The sequence below is a fragment of the Enhydra lutris genome, unplaced genomic scaffold (genome assembly GCF_002288905.1).
Source record: "Enhydra lutris kenyoni isolate GAN:26980312 unplaced genomic scaffold, ASM228890v2 scaffoldscaffold1, whole genome shotgun sequence".
Lineage (NCBI taxonomy): Eukaryota > Metazoa > Chordata > Mammalia > Carnivora > Mustelidae > Enhydra > Enhydra lutris.
Window position 1 is genome coordinate 4,712,712 of NW_019154085.1, and position 19,787 is coordinate 4,732,498.

Genomic DNA, 19,787 nt, shown 5'->3' on the forward strand with positions numbered 1-19,787 from the left:
AGGGATTGGACAAGGACATAAATACCGGGAAGTGGGGAATCATGGAGGCAATTTGAGGCTTCCCACCAAAACCTTAGATTAATTTTCCTTTTTTATGATAATTTGAATTGTTTTCTGTTATACAAGTAAGTAAATTTTGTTATATAAATAAGTCTTCTGTTATATATTAAAAAGTTTTTTGGTGAAGATTTCATTTTTTTTTATTTGTCAGAGAGAGTGCACAAGCAGGGGGAGTGGCAGGCAGAGGGAGAAGCAGGCTCCCTGCTGAGCAAGGAGCCCGGTATGGGACATGATCCCAGGGTCCTGGGACTGGAGCCAAAGGCAGATGCTTAACCAGCTGAGCCACCCAGGCATCCCAGTCTTCTGTTATATAAATAAGTACATTTTCCCTAATGTCACAGAATTACAGTAAGTCTAAGCAATAGATTGGGGTTTTGCAATGAGAAGGACAGGGATTGGACAAGGACATAAATACCGGGAAGTGGGGAATCATGGAGGCAATTTGAGGCTTCCCACCAAAACCTTAGATTAATTTTCCTTTTTTATGATAATTTGAATTGTTTTCTGTTATACAAGTAAGTAAATTTTGTTATATAAATAAGTCTTCTGTTATATATTAAAAAGTTTTTTGGTGAAGATTTCATTTTTTTTTATTTGTCAGAGAGAGTGCACAAGCAGGGGGAGTGGCAGGCAGAGGGAGAAGCAGGCTCCCTGCTGAGCAAGGAGCCCGGTATGGGACATGATCCCAGGGTCCTGGGACTGGAGCCAAAGGCAGATGCTTAACCAGCTGAGCCACCCAGGCATCCCAGTCTTCTGTTATATAAATAAGTACATTTTCCCTAATGTCACAGAATTACAGTAAGTCTAAGCAATAGATTGGGGTTTTGCAATGAGAAGGACAAGAGATGGCTGAATTCAAATAAATATCACTTTATTTAATAATAAAATATTATTAGTCCTGATCAGCCTTGATCATCTTGGTAATATCGGACACAGGTTCAGAGTTAGAAAATGGGTTTGCATTTTGGTCATTGTGTTTACTAGATACACGGACTGGGGCAAGTTCTGAACCAACCGAAGTCATGGTTTCCTCACCTGTAAAAGGTTACTCACCTCGTGGGGCTGTTGAGACGGTTCTATGTATATGCGTCATTCAGGGTCCCAGTAGGGAAAAGACGGCCCACCCAAGTCAAGCGGCTGAGAAGAGTTTAATAGGTGGAAAGAACGGGATGGTGCAGAAGAGTTATCACCCCGAGGCTTTAAGGGGCAAGGAGGGGAATCTGTAGCTGTAGCGGGTGGCTGCTGGTTAGGGATTTTCATAGCAGGACACAGCTGACCTGCTGTGACAGGAATAAAAGGGAATAATACCCAGACCTCATTTTTCTCCCTTCCCCTTACCTGCTGCTGTTATTGTATTTCTAAGCAGAATCCATCCAGAAGCCAAAAGGCAAGGGAGCCTAAAGATACAGTCCAGAATGGTGAGCCTCCCAGGGCACAGAAAGGGGGAGCCCAGAGCAGGGTGGGGACATGTACAGAGTGGCTCTGAAGGGCTTACATGGGCTTAATGCCAACGATGTCAAAGACTAAGTGTCCGGGTAATGTGAACTCTTACAATTAGTACTGCCTGCTGATGGGACATACAGCTGGAGATGAACTGGGTAGAATGTGTGCACGGGAGAGGGTAGAGAGATTTCTAAGAGACCTGGTTTGTCTCCCCAGGAAGAGGAGGTGTGGCTCTGCCAGCATTAGGAAATTCAGGCACAGTGTTGTTGGTTGAATTGCCTAACATCACTTCCCTCGGTGAAGTTAGGAGGCAGATCCCCCTCAGTCTGCTGGTCTACCCACTGGCCCCTCGAGAGCAGTTCTCTTCATTTTCTAATCATCTTGGAATAACAGACACTTCGTACACGACATCTCCTGGCAACTCCCGAGGTAAGCCTGCAGCTCCACCTCTGAGTGTCCGTCTGGCTCTGCAGGACACATCGCTCCAGCAAAGCTCTCCCATCCCGCTTTCCTCCCACCCAGCTGCCAGCTTCTCTGGGTTCAAATAGCTGTGGAAGGGGCCACTCCCACGTAATTCGCGCAGAGTATTCTGGGGTTTCCTAAGCAGCAGGTTGGCAACCAGCAACAGATGGAGATGCTGTGAAATACTGAGGAGAGGCTGCAAGGAGAGGTAGGCAGTGAGGCACGGAGCCAATTGGGCAGTCTGGGAGATGGAAGGCCAGAAAGCGGGGAGAGCTCTCTTGTTGCCAGAATGCAGAGATTCCTGTGAAGTTGCAGGCCTCACACTCTCTGGTCTCCTTCTGCCCATCTTCCCCACAGCCCATCTCCAAATCCAGCCACCCTCCTTGCCCAGTTTTCTTGGACAGGAATGTGCCATCTCTGCCCCCAAGTCTGACTTTCCCTCTACGGCTAGACTTTAAGAACTCCATTGTGCCTTTGAGGAAGAAACCAACATGGTACAGATGGTATTTCAAACATATTTGTTTCTGTGTCATCTGCTCCGAACATAAATATCAATTCAGTAACTTCACTGTTGTAAGTGATAAGTTGAAACATCATCAGTTGTTTTTTAGTTAAATGACAGTAACAAAATTAAAATCACCATTAAAAAGGCTATATTTGCATATTTTTTATGCTGTCAAAGAACATGGCACTAATGCAGGGTAAGGAGAATTCTTAAACAGAAACATTACAGTTTTCAAAATCTGAGGATGATCAAAAAATAAATCCTGAAATTTCATGTATAAAAAGAAACAGGGAACAGTTACTCTACAGGCAGAATAATAAAAGCACTTCCTAGTGACATTTTTAATAGCATATTAACTCCAAATTGTAATTTTTGAAAAGGAGTGATTCCATCTACATAAACACTAACTGCATTCTAAATGCTTGGTATTATCATAATGACTGGAAATTAAATTAATAATGCTAGGATTGTTGAAATCTGAGGTTCCCTTCTTGAATCTTTTGTAGCTACATGAATTCGTTCTCATTCCTATTGAACTCTCATCCTGAGCCTCACTTGCTGTTTTAATTTTTCAAAGATCTGAACAATTCTTCAATTTTAAGAGTGTGTCACTTCTGAAAGTTACCTTCAAAGGGCATTTATAGTAATTTTGAGCCCACCCATCATTTTAACAGTGAAAGGGCCTCGCTGGTCACACACATGTGGATGTGGGCACGTGCAAGGGCACAGAGGCACACACTGTCATAATGTTGTCAGTAAGCATCCGGCTACACCGCTGTCTACTGTGGTTGGAAACAAAGATGGCGGAACTAAATAGGCGTATTTTAATCCTAAATGGATAGAGGATGTCTTTCAATCTAAGTTGTATCATCTGAGCAACATTTCATAAAATTAAGATCCGTAAGTCCCTGGGGAAAGTTTTCTAGTCCCATCCTGAAGACTCTAAAAGCTCTACAAAGGTTTTGGTGAAGAGATTCCTGAGGGAGAGTTTCTTAGTTTCTTCTCTTTCAAGTATTCATCAGGACGGTCAGCAAGGGTCATCCTGCTGCTCGGAGCACCTCTGATGAGACACAGGGCAGCAGGCAGTCTTGGTTTCAACATGTGTGTGCTATTTAGGGCTTCAGAGACTCAAAGTCAAACTTAGAATTTGGCTGTCTGATGCGGGGCATCTAGGTTAATTCACAGAGTGGACATCTCTCCTAGGAAATGTAAACACTATCCAAGACATTAAGCAACATGCTTAGCCTCACCCCCCCACCACTTGGCAGGCTTCGATTATTATTTTCTAAGTCCTCAGATCTCTTTGTTTCCTAGACGACAGCACACCTGAAACCGTGATCAGGACATGCAACTCATTACGATACAGCATCAGACGAGGCAGATTGTGCCTCATCAGGATTTTCCTTCACTGCCAACGTACCTGCTGCCCAAAGGCCAGTGTGGTGTGGTCCTTGGCTACAATAGCGGTGGCCATCATGGTGCCCAGACAAGACTTTCCAAAGGATGTGCAAAACATCCACCTTCCTCAAGCTGGTATTTGGGGTTTCAGATTTGGTCTTCCTTGCCCCTTCCCCCAGGTCTCCTCATGTCTCAAGAATGGTACCAAGAATGGAAAACACAAGGAAATGATAAACTATAAATGTCCATGATCAATTAGAAGTTATTTATTCTGAAAGTTTCATTATTTTTCAACAGGAAAACTATAGTGATTTTTTTTTTAAAAGGACCCAGTGTACATTATTCATAGGGAATTTGGCCTCATAGATCTCCTTGCAATTTGTTTTCGAGCAAGCCTCTATGCAGAGACTGAAAATGCTTTGCTAACATTTTGCCTTGGTTCCCATGTATTCGATGTGGAGGTCTTTGCAGTAAATCCCTTTATAGTTATCTAAGGCTGTCCTTGCACTGAATTTGTAGCTCCTAATATAGTTCTGTCCCCATAGCCTCCTCTTGGAATAGTTCATTGGACCCAGGACAGATTCGAGTGGACCCAATCCAGATAACAAATACAACCCAATTAAATCTCACTGGACATCCAGTTTACTTTTCTTATCCCTAGGAGGGAAAGAGTAATCAAATTTTAATAATAAATGTGCAAACACATAATAGTAATGTATGCAATTAAAAACAGTTTAATCTCTCATAATATCTTACAGATTTTTCTCTCTAGCACACACATTTTGTGTCTGACAGATTCAGTGCCTTCTTCCTACTCATCATTTTTACGAACCATTAGCAAAGCAGGTTCTTGTTACTTCTTTTTACTTTATATTGCTACAGGGGTGGCCATATAGATCCTTAGGATTAGGTCACATACAGTGGTTTTTCCCTTCCTCTCTCTCCAGTTTTCCATAAGACAATGTTTGGTGGATAAAATTGAAAGGTCCCCGCTCGCCTCACCAAGGAGCGCTCTTGGTTTGCCTTTGCCGGTGGTAATTTATTCTGAATATATCTCATTCATTTACCGCTGACCTCATGGAAAGCAGGGTTCATTTTACAGTTTCTACCTCAGTAGCTCTGTAAGTACGGTTCTTCGGTAGCTGACGTTTTTTGTTTTTACTTGCATCCCTTCACATGAATGGCTAATGATAGAATCAAGACCCACGTCTCGAACAAATGAAATCAGACTAGGCCCCCCTTGTTTCTCTGTTCCTTTGGTTTGAGTTTCATCCTACATAGCCGTTCACCTTGGGGCCATTCGGAGCTGTGCCATGCAGAGCCATTAAACAAGTTTCCCTTCTTTAAAATCAGATCAGAACCAAGTGATATTAATAAGAAATAAAACAAGAGCATGTTTCCATTCTGTCTATTTAAGGGGAATGTGAACGCCATCTGTAGGTTCCGAGAAAGACTTAGCAGTCCCTCACTTTCTTACTGAGCTTTCCCGTGCACCTTTACTTGGTGGCAGGACAGCCACAAGGTGTTACGTTGCTTTGTCCTGGGTCCTGAAAGGGCAGAAGGGAGACGAGTCCTAAAGCAACTTTACAGATGGATCTTAGAGTTCCAGTGTCTTTCAGAAACAACAAATCATTCTTAAACCGACAGCTTCTAATTAAATTGATTGTGAGATAAAAAACACTCAATACACGCCAAACAAAAAATCCCTGGTGAGTTGGAAAAGGCATTTAATGCTCCTAAGCCTTTCTGGAAGTAGATGTCCTTGAAGGGTCTCATAGCAACGAGTTAAAGGTCTCTGCTGGGGGGCTGCAGACACACTGTAATGGCTGTAACTGATGGCACATGGGCTCTGTACTACCTTGGACCCGCCAGTGTGCTGCCTGGAAGCGAGTATGGCCTATGGATGGTTGGAAGGAAGAGAGGGGAAAAGAAATAGGACTCCAAGAGCCTTTTAGCAGCCTTTGTGTAGTAGTTGAGAAGCTGAGACATTGAGGCCTCTTTCAGAGATCAGTAACTTTCAAATGATGTCCAAACCTGTCTTATTTGACTTCAGCCAATTATGCCATAATAACATAGTTATGTTCATGACTTGCATGGCCAGTATTCCTGGTAGATTGGCAGAAACTTAGAGATGACTTTAATTTCATTCATTCATTCATTCATTCATTCAGCAAGTATTAATTGAGTAGCTACAATGTTCCAAGAACTGTTCTAAACCCTGAGGTCATATAAACAAGACAATCTTCTTGATCTCATTTAGCTTAACATGCTTTGGGGTGGAGAGGCCAGAGATGGAAAAAAGATGGAAAAAGAAGTAAACATACAGGAACAGGTTCATGTCTGATATGATATCACGTATAGAAGTTTGAAATCATCTTGTTAAACTTTTTCCCCTGGCACCTATACTTTTGGTAGAAAGGGCTATGTGGACAGCTGAGTTCATCAAAATTGGGAAAAAGAAGGAGAGGGAGACAGGAGAGAAAGACAGGAACCTAAAGACAGCATCCTTTTCATATGGTGAAACATGTGTTCTGGTGTGACTCATAAGTTGTCTTTGAGGACAATTTTGGTAGAAAGTTTCAAAATAATTGGAGCAATGGCAGCATTATTGGGACAAATCTCTGGCCGGCCAGCCGGGAACCCTCCCAGATGCACAATTTCTGACATGTTAGGATGAAACAGAAAGTAATGGAAACAGCATGGTATGGTACAACAGAATGAATTTTGGGTTAATCTGGATCAAATTTCCACCATGTCCATCCTGGCTCTGTGACTTGGCCAAATGAACTACACCTGTACAAGTTACTTTACAGTTATTTCATCATAAAACTTACAATAATGACGTATCTCAGAAGAAATAAGTGAAATAGTATTCACAAAATGCCCCAAACTATACCTCTCCCATAAAAGATGAGGAGGAAATTAACACACGTGGGTCTTGTTTTTGCTTTTTTACAAAAGATTTTATTTATCTATTTGAGAGAGAGAGAGCATGAGCAGGGGAGAGGCAGAGAGAGAAGGACAAACAGGATTCCTGCAGAGCAAGGAACCCCATGCAGGACTCGATCCCAGGACCCCGGGATCATGACTGGAGCTGAAGGCAGATGACGAACCTACTGAGCCACCCAGGCGCCCCAGGTCTTGTTTTTATCTTAGTCATAAATGATAGTTTTATGTATATCATACATTATTACAAGCAGTAAACCATAGTATCAATTCTTTAAAATCTTCTGACATAGCTAGAAAAAGTCAGTCCTTTAAGGACCCTTTCACTCCTGTCAGGTCCAACAAGGGGTTATGTCTAAAATGGAAGAACTTCTGGTTCTGTGTGTTTAGGATTAATTCTGGCACAGTGTTGCTTTGAGTATGGCCACTCCTCAAGTTAGCTTTTGAGGCTTTTTGATACCGTGAAACAACAACTCAATGCAGGATCAAAGGACGGAGAATTCCAGGTTGATTCATGAATTTTAAAGTGAGGATGTCTTCTAGTGCGGTGCGTAATGGGAAGCGATGAGTGCCAGGGAGATGGAAACTCAAGAGAACAAAAAGACCTTGATTTCAAAGAAAGAAAGAAAAAAAATCAACAACTTAATCTCTTTAATGCCTCAGATCCTGACAGAAAAATTTGCAGTGATGAAAAGAAGGAAGCAAAATACAGATGACTAGACCAATTTTCCCCACAAGACCAGGTGATGGCACAGTATTTCCAGCCTTGCCAGAGACGGCTTTGAACATCTCCCACACAGGCGCCCTCCCGGATGCGAGGGCTTGAAGAAGGTCTCTTCACTTCATGCTTTGCTGCCAAATAAACAGGCAAAAATCATGAAGCAAACTAATTTGTAGAGTGTGCATGTGCTTCCACAGATGGCATGCAATTCGGGCTTAATGACCTTTTTATAAAGTTCTTGGTATGAGCAGGTAGCTCGTTGACTAGGCAACGTGTTTACAGGTATTGCTAAAGAAATGGACCCAGGCATTGGGTTAGAAGTGTTTCTCGATTTTTCGATTTTCTGGAAATGACATCCAATTTGCCTAATTTCAATGTCCAGTCCTTTGCCTGCAAACGCGGTGAGTACCGGGCCTTGCCGGTCCGCGGGTTCTTGCAGGAGCGCACCGGCTATCGGCGTCCCTTCCGCCCCTGGAAGCCTTTTCCGACGGCGTCCGGCTGCCCGAGCGCCGGGTGAACAGAGGCTTGACCCGGCGGTGCGGCCACGCGGAGTCGCCACCGTTCGCGGCCGGCCGGCGCGGCGGGCGTCGCGTGCCCTGGAGGGTTCCGCGCGGCTCCCGGAGCAGCATCTCACCCGCCCAACGGCCAGTGAGGAGCCGCGTCCCCGGGGCCGTCACGCAGCTTCCTGCCGGGCCGACCCGGTGACTTTGCTCCAGCTGCGGTTTTCTGGCACGGCCTGGGGGAGCGGCTCTCCTGGCGGGGGCGGCCCGAGCCTCCCTCCTGCTTCCCCGCCGACGCGCGGTCCGAGTGTCGCTCGGAGAACGGCCGTGCTCGTGTTCGCGGCTGGAAGGAGTGACAGGCGCGCGACGACGGAAGAGGCGCCGTCGGTCCCCGCGTCGCCCGCGCAGCTGGACGAGCCCTTGAAGAAGGCGTTTCCTTCGCGGCTTCTGGGGAACCAGAGGCCCCTGGTCTCGGCCTTCGCAGGCTCCTTCGACGGCTCACGGGCGCCCGCGGGCTCCGGAGGGGACCCCGGCCGGGCCGTCCCCCGCGGCCTCGCTCCCACCGCACCGGGCGCCTCGGGACCCGTTGGCTCTACCTAGGCGCGGACTCTGGTGACCCGGGGAGGGGGGCTCAGTCCCGGGAGAAGTGGGGGTCGTAGGGCCAGGCCAGAGCCCGCAGAGCGCCTCCTCCTCGGGGACGGCGCCGAAGGTGTCGCAGGGCGGTGAGGACGCCCCCCGAGCCCCCGCGTCCCCGCAGGAGCCCCGGCCGTGTGTCCGCCGCGCTGACCGTCGTGTGTCCGCCGCGGTGACGGCCATCGGCGCGGCGGACGTGCCCGCGCATCTCACGTAGGAGGGAAACACAGTGTTACTGTCTGATGCCGGGGGGCGGGGGGTCCCAGCCTCTGCGGGACGTGGCTGAGGCCGCGGCTCTTTCCGAGACCCGGGGCCGGAGCGTCCCCGCAGCCGCTGCGCTCGGGCTCCGCTCCCAGGGCCGCGGCCGCGTGCGCTCCGAGGGGCAGCGGGGTGGCCCCCGGGCCCATTCCCATCCCCTGCTGAGCCTCCGCTTACAGGGCCGCCCTGGTTCTCCGGCTACTCGTCCTCGCAGACCTAGAGGTTCGCTCTGCTGGGCGGCCGGACCCCGCGTCCCCAGGCGGACCGCGGACGACTTGTCTCCTCGAAGCAGGGCCCAGGCCCCGTCCCTTTCCAGCCTGGCTCTCCACGGCTGCTCGGGGCCCTTGCGGACCCCAGGACGTTGTTCTCCCGGTGCGGCCGGGGCACACGCTGTCCCACGGCTGGTGCGCGACGGCCGCGGCTCGGCAGCCCGGGAGGGAGCGCGGCCTCCGCGGGGGACAGGACGCGCGGCTCCTTTCGGCCCGTCCGGAGCGCGGACCCAGTGCCCGGGACAAGACTGTTCTGCGGGGTGGGAAGACTCTCATCTGCACATCGTGAGGTCAAGAATTGGGAGGAAGAAACATGCCAGGACAAAGCTCTTGTTTTAAACACATTCTCTTCCTCAGCCAGGGGCCCGCAGGGTCGTTCCGGGAGCCGCGCGGTGGCCCCATGTGCAGCCTGGAAGCCGCTGCTCCCCTGCCCACCGGGCGTGCGGCACTGCGGCCTCCCAGGCTCCCGGCCAGAGGCCTTCCAGGGTGTCACCTTCCTGCTCCTGCTCTCTGGCCGTCTTTCCTTCCTCCCGAAACCCCGCTTACGGGCCGCAGACGAGCTGCTTCTCGAAGGACTGTTGGGACGAACCATCTCTAAACGCCTCTTCCCGTAACCACCCCCTAATCCAGGGGTTTGCTGCCTCGCTCCCTCACCTCCTGGGGCCCGTGGCTCCTCTTTCTCGCTCGCCTTCCTCTCCCCCGCTTCCCACTGCCGGCTTACATTCTGAGGGTGTCACGCTGACATGCCATCGGTCCGGAGCTTATGGCTATCAACAGGTGAAATCACATCTCGCTAAGAATTATTTTGTCAAGTAAGTAGTGAGGACCACAGTGACCACCATGTTTTTAACTTTGGTCTGTAAAGAAACCCTGTGAAGCGACATGTAACAGAACGTGCTAGAAGCATAGGCTTTACTGGACGAGTTCATCCAGCCCAATTCTCTGTCCTTTTACAGTAGCTGATCTCAGCCCAGGGGACCGCGGGTGGCTATTTGTATATTACGGAAGTAATACAACATTCTTACGACGTTGTTCATTAGTCAGTTTTATATTGTATCCAAGTTTGAAAGTTGGTTCAAGTATTTTAATAAGAGTCACATAATACATTTTTGAGTAAATGGAAGTAAAAACAAGCACGTTTCTTAGCTTAGTCATTGCTATGGTTATTTAACGTTACATCACTTACACAACTCCTGGTTCTGGAAGAAACTGAATGCCTCAGCTAATGCCAAGGAATGGCTTCATGCTCAATGTTATCAAGGCAGGGAAGGAGAGTCTCCGTTTGGGGAAGGACCCAGCTCAGAGGTCTGCACCATCAGGAGCTGAGTACAACAACTCAAGTGCCGATTGTTGGGGAACGACAACATGGGCACAGGTACGTTGTGGGCATGTGGTGGTGACCTGGCCCAGGACTCGGACCGAGGCTTCTCCAGGTGCAAAGAGAAACATGGTGAGCAGAGTAGAGCCATCAGACATCCTGGATCTAGGCAGGTGCAACTTAGGCAGACGGACAATTAAGGAGACATGGGGGATCTGGCCCCCGTCCTTCATGGGCCCACTCTGGGCAGGCCCAACGGCAAGGCTGAGAGTCCCTTGTCAGGACTGTAAAATCCCTGAGAGTGGAAGGGCCCCTAGCAAGCTGCGTGGGAGGGGGCGGACGTTAGTGGTCTGGGGAGACTGAGAAAGATGCAAAGGGATACTTTGAGGTCCTCCGCTGAACTCTGAGGACAGAGAGGGGTTAAACCTTCCACTAGAACCACACTGTATACATGGAGAGTTTGATGAATTACCGGTACATGACAGTGAAACTTTGTAGCGTATCCTTTAGTGAGGATCCCAGTTATGAAAACTTATTTTATTGTCTTATAAAAACCTCGATGTATATTCACAGAAATTATCTGAAAAGATACACGCAAACAGCGTGGTGCTTATCTTTGGTGGATTATTTTATGTTTTTGGCCTATCTGTGTTTTCTAATTTTAGTTAAGTGTGCTTTATGTAATACATGTATTCATAACTTGGCGTACTGTGGTGACAACTTGGGACGTTATCCTGTGCTTTGTTTTCATAGCTGGATTCCCAAAAAGGCCTGGGTTTTCAAGCCTTCACTCCATGGAGGAGAATTAAGCTGGACTGTGGCAGGGAAGTGAGGTAACAGGGGATGAAGGCTTTGTGAAGGAAAAGGTGGTTAGGACACGGAGAAGGGGAGATAGCCCAGTGAGTGGTGACCCTCCCAGAGAGGAGGGGCATAGTGCACTCTCAAAACGCCCTGCAGAATGGCCTGTGTGGGCCTGGGCATGGGCTGCTTCAGGAGATCAGTGTGGCCTCCTGTGGGTCATGAAGAGTGGCAGGTTCACAGTGGGGCACGGACATCCTAGGAGCAGAGGACCAGTTCTCCTTCAGGTCCCCTCTCCCGAGTAACGCCTGATTTGGGGCTCCTCATTAACTCCGAGTTAGGTTCTTGTGCTGAGCTGAATTTGGTTTGGAAAATAAAGGAAGGCATCATTTCCTCCACTTCTTATCTGATGCAAGAGAAATCATGAGAAATAATTAAAAGTTAGAAGTAGGGCAGCTGGGTGGCTCAGTTGGTTGAGCGACTGCCTTCAGCTCAGGTCATGATCCCGGACTTCCGGGATCGAGTCCCGCATCAGGTTCTCAGCTCCTTGAGGATCCTGCTTCTCCCTCTGACCTTCTCCTCTCTCATGCTCTCTCTCACTCATTCTCTCTCAAATAAATAAATAAAATCTTAAAAAAAAAGTTAGAAGTAAATGAAAACCCGAGTTAAAATAACTCATTTAGTGTTACTGGAGATCGGTATCAACGGAGGTCACATTCTCAGAGTAGGTGGAATTCTAAAGTGGATTTTGGTCCGGAGCGAGGCTGGAGGGAGCCGGGACAGGACCAGCCGGGCTGCCCACCACCCATGCTTTCCCAGGGCTGACTGCAGAGGGCCATATGCGTTCGTATGTTTGTGCTTTATAAGCCAATACCCTTACTTTGTATAATGCTTTGTCCTTTGTATCATGTGAATGCTCATATAAAGATAGCAATTAATTAAGTGAAAAGCTTTTTGTTATTGATAGCCAGATGATTAATTATGCAGCGGAGGTGTCTGCTGTAACTGAGGGACAGGGACATTTGGTCCAGCTGCTACCTGACTTCGGAGACGGGAGATAGCATTTGAAGACAAACATTAGCAGAGAGTCTGATATGACTCTGAAATAATCTCTGTCATGTTTTGATAGTCTGCACTGACTTCCCCTCAAGGATTCGCGAAAGTAAAGAATTCAGCCCTGCAAAGTCACTGCAATATTGACTCACTCATCCTGTGCCTGGAAACACACACAAGAGGTTTAACAGTATGTGCTTGATCAGGCTAGACCTCTTTTAAAATGAAAGAATGATCCCTCCTCTTGTTCTGAGATGATGCCAGTGAACCCAGTTGAAAAAAAATTAGAGGAGCTCTATTGTTTCTTCACTCTATATTGCCTCATTTCTCCAGAACCAGCTTTCTTGTCTCCACAAGAGACAATCCTTTGAGTAAGTGTGATAGCTTGATGCCTCCTAACTCTAGCTATAGGATTCCCTTTACGTTTCACTCAACTGGAGAAATATGGTTTCTTCCTCTTAATTCCTTGTACAACAAATAGTTGTTATATCCATGAAAAAAAAATTCCAGATATCAAAAGTTTATACTGTGCATGTCATTGTTTTAAGTGCAACACGGATTGTCTCGTTTACTTCTCACAGTAGTGATATGGAGTATGGGAAGACGTCTTTCTCTCCATTTAAATATGATGCGCACTGAAATCAGGCAACCTGCCTGACGCTGAGTAGTTAGTGAGGTGGAACGTAGACTGGGACCCATTTCTGTCTAGCTTCAGAGGCCAAGTTTTAAGTATCAGATTCTCCTTGGAGGGATCCAATCACCACTTACCCCAGCCACCCCAAATCACCTTGTTCTATCTTTAATTCTTTGAGTAGAACTCATAACTTTATGGCTTTGTTGGTTTTTTCTCCATTGTTTAATTAATCCTCTCTTCTTTTTCTTTTGCTAGAGTGCAAGCTCGAGAGCAGGGATCTGTTATCTGCTTCATCGTTATGTAAAGCACCCAGAATAATGTCTGGAATGGTGTACGCACCCGATAAATGATTGTTGAATAAACGGAAATAATTGGAAAGGTGCTAATTTTCTGCTTTCTTGTTGCTCTCAGGCTAAGGGAAAGAGAGACTTGCATGGACAATTAAGGAAAACATGGAAAGTGCTGTAACAGAATTGGGAAGACTGCCAAGGGAATCATGGAGGCTTCACTGATAAGCTGGTATTTGCTCTGGGTATAAAGAGAGCCAGAAGAAGTGGATAGAATCTCAGAAGCCAGAAGCCAGAATTTGTGTAGAGGATGAGGAAGTCACCTTGTATATCTCACTATGAAGAGGCATATCTGTCTGGCCTTGAGATGTCTCCTGCAGGGTCCCCAAGCACTCCGAACTGACCATTAGCATTGCCTTTGTGACATTCTTTGTAATTGTTCATTTACCTCTCGGTCTCCCACCGAACCAGGACAATCCGACAGCTGGCTGCTTTCCGACAGGGATTCTGCCTTATTTATCTTTGGATTCGCGTAGCCTCATATGGTGCTGGTACTTGGTGGCCCTCGGTACATGTATAATGTGAAATAAATGTATAATGAATGAATGGGTGAATGACATGGCTTAATAGCAGTTTACTTAAAAAGTTTTAAACTTAACTTGGGAACAAGCAGCAAAAATAGTTAATGGCTTTGGGCGGTAACAACCAAGGGCAGTGTCTGCTTTCTGAGTATCTCGAATCTCGGAACTACAGGAACAGAAATGATAAGGAAAATAAGACTGGTGATGTGAAATGACTTGCTCAGGTTCCACCACAGATTTGTGATTAGAGTACGAACTTGAATTTAGAGATCATGGCTCTCAGTTAAATTTGATTTTTTACAAGTTCAACTATATTCTCTTCTGCTCAGACCACAACTGTGCAATTCTGAGCTCTACGCTTGAAGAAATGTGTAGACAAAGTAGAATTTTTCCAAGGAAGTTTGATGCAGATGCCAGGGGGAAGCAAGCACTGTATCACATGAAGATCAGAGGAGAACATTAAGGTTGTTTCAGCTGGAGAAGAAAGACTTGCAAAGGGGCCGCAGGGTGAGTGGGAAAATCATATCTGTTCTAATATTTTAAAATATGTAAGTCATTATTCCTTTGCTTCAGAAAGGAAAAATAAGAGCCATGGGTAGAAATCACAGAGAAGTGAATTTCAGCTTAACCTGAGAGGGAAAATAATGCCTCAAGATTAGAAGTCACCAAGAATGATTAAAATTCCAAGTCATAAGAAATATGCAATTAGAGGCTAGATGAGTATCTGTCAGGACAAGATTGTGAGTTCCTTTAGAGTAAAGACCCAGTTTTACTCGTATTTCCCTAAGACTTTGAATGGGGCTTGGCCCACAGTGTATGCTCATTTATGATTCACTATGTCTCTTTTAAAAGGACTTCCTTTATGTGGTAGGTAAGCATGGAGGTGAACAGGAATGCGCTGTATTATTAACCCCATGGAATTCTCCAACACTTAGGTTTATGGTTCTTTGATAAAAAAAAATCCTGCAGAATAGCATGGCAATATTTAGCAAAGCAAGTCATTTCATACTCTTACACAGGGATGTGTGGGTGGACTTGCTGTTTCTTTTAAACTCTACCAAGCTCTACAGTGTTGCATGTCACTCTTCCCGTAGGTGGAAGGGTTTGCCGTTGGCTACTCTCTTACAGGGGAGATCGCTGCTGGTGTATCTGTGCAGTTGTTAATCAAACCAAAGCTCCATGCACAAGTTTAAATGGAGTTTGTTTTGTGTAAGCAGCACAAGACTGATTTATGGAAACACTCACGTGATGATTATGCCCGTAGATTCACACTTCTCAGAGTGCCGACTAACCTAGAAAACCAAGTGTTTCAGAGTCCTAAATCTTGTTCAGATTGTCACCTTTTAAAAAGTGTTTTTATAAATATCATAAATATCACTTCAGGAAACCCATTTTTCACTGAATATTTTATATCCAGAATGTGTTGATTTGATATTTGTCTTTTTTTTTTTTTTTTTTTTTGGACACAGGAGTGTTGTTCCTTTCAGTCTATGTGGAGGTCACTGAAAGGAGGCAAAGAAAGTTCTAGATTTACTATATTAGCCACAGAAAGCTTGGGAGAACTAAGTAAGAGGCAATTATTCGATTTGTTATTCATCTCTTATTCTTTGAGAATTTTCATATTTTATTTCTTTCCAAAGTGATCATATCTATTTATATGCTCAAGAATTCCTATCACTAAATTCTTTTAGATGTTATGGGATTAATTTGCTTTCTTATCCCAGCATTTAAATATGCTTATAATGTATTTCTCTGTTTTTTTTTAATGAATTATCATCATCACCATAGTTCCACTTCAAAAAATGGGTCAGCAGGACACATAAAGCTCTTCATACGGAATTTGGTGGCCATTCTAACTTCTTTTTCAAGAACTCTATGCTATAAATGTAGCAAGGTGCTTCTGAGAATCTATGATTCTGGTGTTTCACTTTTAATGATGTTATTAAGTTTTTCTGCAAGTTCTTAATTCCTCTCACCTAAATGGAACAGATTTTGTGCTCTGTGTATTCCTGATATGAAACTTGTTCCCGACCCTTCAGGTATCTGCACTTAACAGCGAGATTCTAAGATGCTTTCCAAATAAAAACCAATATCTTCTTTCCCTCTCTTTTATGAGTTATAAAACACTTTCCTTCCCCTTCTTCTTTGATTTAATTTATATGCCAAAGATTTTTCAGCTCTGGGGATGAAAATGGAAGACCAGGGAAGAAAGTTGATGAAATAGAGATGATTCAAAGATCTGAAATATTTTATCCTCACTCGATATAAAGTAAATTATTTTTTCTCTTTTCCAATAACCATCATTTCCCTTGATCTTGGAATCACTCAAAACCTAGCCACTGAGTCCTGTATAAACTAATGCTCTGTCTCAAGATGTGGGGGAAGATGAAATATTGGTACCTGTACAGATTGTACCAGCTTGATTTTATTTACAGGTATGCGATACCGCAAATTTAAGAAGGCCAATTTTTTCTCATCACTGAGTATTTATTATATATAACAAATACATGGGAAAGAAAAAACTATATTGTGTGATATAAATAGTTTATTTACATTACAGAAAAAACATCAAGACAATGTATACTATTTCAAATATATCCATACATAGTCAAATATAGCTGTAGTACATGTTTTCATTGGTGTAGATTACCACAAATGCAAGGCAACATGTGTAGATCGCTTGTCTTATTCTTTTGTCTATAATACTGTACTGTGTAGTCCCAGCTCTCGGAAGTCCGGCCACCGTGCCACATGCTCCCTTTAGATTAACCTCGTGGATGCTCTTGTTGTGTTGTCCGAACTGTAGTGCCCTGTGTTTTGCTTCTGTCTGTGAATTCTGTTGCTTCTGGGGCATTTCCTAGAAGGTTGGAAAGTTTACAAATCTTAGTCCAGTGCTGTTACCTGAAGTTTGGTCCTACAATTATAGAGTGAAGTTGTGGATTAAGCCATTGTTAAAATATTTCAGACAAAAGAATTTATTATTGGTAGAAGCTGGGATATTTTAGAAGGCTTTCTTTCTTTCTTTCTTTTTTCTTTCTTTTTTTTTGCTTCTCCTTGCCGTTGTCTGTAAACATCTTTTGGGGAGCACTGAAGAGCAGAGGCAGACGGTGAAGGGGACACAGTTACCTGGTCCTCACGCGCTTCCTCATAAGCACAAGAATGACTCAGCAGAAGGCTATCAAGCAAGTTGTGAGCTCATCTAAGCTCACTTTAAATGTCTTCAACAATTTTATATTTTAAATGTCCTCAGGATGAATGTTATATTGACATTTCAGAGCTATAAGTTTAAATCCTAGCCAACCAGAGAATGAGCCAACTCTTAATATCTGATACGTAATAAAAAGAGATATTGTTTTGGTTCGGGCTGATATCATTTTTCTATATTAATACCATAAGCTGGAGACATAAATTGGTGCCAACTATTTCACTTCTATAAAAAGCTAAATTCAGTCAAATTATCTGAAAAGCTCTGGTCTGGTGTCTTTTCTCTTGTAATAAATGAATGCTTTGACGATGCAAATAAGAAAAAATATAAAGTTCATATAAAATCCAATTATAATAAGATGGTTTCAGAGATTATCTATTCATATACATGTTCATATATGAATAAATATATATGTGTATATATATATTTTACATGGGTATGGTAGATATGTCAAAATGAACATGGAGCTGAAAGTCCCGTTCCCAGCAAGTGGGAGCTGGAGATGAAAAGATGAAAATCCATCTTCTCAACAGGGCAACACTTTTCATTCCAGAGCATGTCTCTAGGTGTCTTTATTTTTATGACACATGCTGTATTTAGAAGGAGGGCAGATGTTTGACTAAAATTATAAAAACAAGGGGAAGCAATTAGGAAAAAAGAAAGTGGGAGGAGGGAAAGAGAGAAAGGAAGAGCAAACAGGTGATGGAGAAATGAAAAGAAATTGAAGAGAATGAAGGGACCTCTGCTCGGTGCAATGTGTCAATCTTTTAGCAATGGAGTATGTTGGAATAGGTCTTGACAGACAAATGTGGTCAAGGTGGCCAGAAAATGGGAGGCTTTGGAGAGGGGCAGATGGCCCAGGTGGAAAATCTGGTTTCTGGGTAGAACATTTTCAGGTGAATAGAATGCATCCATGCCAGGGAGAGTGTGACTTATTGACTGGTGTGACCCCTGAAAAGACTTTGGAAGACCAGGACATCCTAAGACAGCTTCACAAAATGCCCTACAGTAATACTCATGCAGCTCATGTACTCTTCCTCCAAGGTAATTAGAGAATAGGCTTTGTTTTGCTTTAATATGGAAAATGAAAATGGGCATATGCCTTGAAACAATGGCTTCCTTCTAATTTGGAGATCAGTTTCGGTTGTCTGGAGAGTCGGAACACACGGCGTCATGGCCAGCCGAGGGGCGGAGTGAGCAGGGCTTAAGTGCACAGGCCGGACACCAGCCATCCGGACTCCAGGGCTGCCCTTATTGCTTCGCCGCGTACACTTAGCAATTTGCTCACTTCTCAGACCTCCAGGTTCCGATTTTGAAAACAGGGATCACTGTTCCTTCTTCATATGTTATTAAATGTGTATGTGTGTGTACACGCATGTGTGACATACACGCACATCTAACATACACACAATGCTTGGTGGGTGAGAACCCTGTGTACCTTATAGCTGTTCTTATAATGTATGGGGACAGAATTGTGATTAGTAACAAACTCGAGAAGATCTGCTAAAGTACTGAAAGTTTTGCATCTTTGTCAGTACAGGAAGTAGCAAGTCCAATTGTCATGAGATTAGATCTACTACGTGGAATTTGGTTTTTCATGCACTGACATTGTGTACAGATCGGAAGGTTCAAGACCCTTAGAATAATATGGCACCATGTCTTGTGTTTTAGATTCTTTTCTATCTTTCCTTTATACTCAGTGTTTTTGGTTTCTTGAGTTATCTTTATGTTCCCTAGAATCTATTTTAATATAATCCATTGACTCACTTGGCATCTAAACGTGAGAGTCTAGTTGATGAGCTCAGCTTGGCTCTGAGCAGCACAAAGCTTCCGTCGATGATCTTCCCTTAAGCTTTTAGGCCCAGCAAGGATTTATGAACCATATTTTGTCTCTTTCAAGAGCAAATGCCACACTTGTCCTCAAAGAAGATAGTGCGGTACAGCTACGGAGATGTATTATGGCTTTTATTTTCTAAAGATACGATACTTTCTCTTATTTTCTTGTCTTTAGAAAAATAATTTTGGGGGAAACATTCTGATTTACTATAGAGCTGTACAAATGAATAAAAGTTTAAGTGTCTTGTGAATTTGGCAAAAACCTTGAAAAACTTTCTTGGAACTTTTTTCTCAGGGAGAGCCAAATCAGGTTAGAAAGAAGAATCTTCAGTAATATTTCCGGTTAGACAAGGCATGAATAATACAGATTTGGCTGCCATGAACTCACACACTGATGGAGTTAAGCGAGTACATACCTGGGCTACTCCTTTACTCCCAGCACAGTGTCAGACATCACTGACCAACCTTGGTTTTCTCTCCTAGTGAAATGGGCTGGGGTCTCTGGATCCGTCTCAGTCTAGCTCTCCAGGAAACAATTACCACTTGATTGTACTGGGGGTTTGTTATAAACGCTTGCTGTCATCTTTGCTTCATGTTTCCATATATCAAAGGTTTTCATGTACTACAACATAATCTTTTTTATTGTAGCTATTTTCTTTGAATTTTGTGATTAAAAGCTGTTTTAACTTAAGATAAAAATATACCTGTTGTTTACATCAAATATGTTAAAAGTGATGATATCAGAGCTGTAATTGGAAATGCAGGCACCATAAATGAAAGCTGTCCTTTAACACTCTTTTAGGCCTTGGACACAATCACTTACCACCTCTTTCGGCACACTCATCTGGATAAATAAGGTAATACCGTCGTTTAAATAGTC

At 44.4% G+C, this 19,787-nt stretch overlaps 1 protein-coding gene across 1 annotated transcript in view; it reads right to left on the minus strand.

Moving 5' to 3' along the window:
• Nucleotides 1-16,332: 16,332 nt before the first annotated feature.
• LOC111142567 (transmembrane protein with EGF like and two follistatin like domains 2) overlaps nt 16,333-19,787 on the minus strand; it is a 230,030-nt gene continuing 226,575 nt past the window's right edge. Inside the window, exon 10 of the mRNA XM_022495841.1 lies at nt 16,333-16,723. Within this exon, the coding sequence (XP_022351549.1) occupies nt 16,627-16,723 (97 nt within the window). The 3' untranslated portion in view covers nt 16,333-16,626. The remainder of the gene's footprint in view (nt 16,724-19,787) is intronic.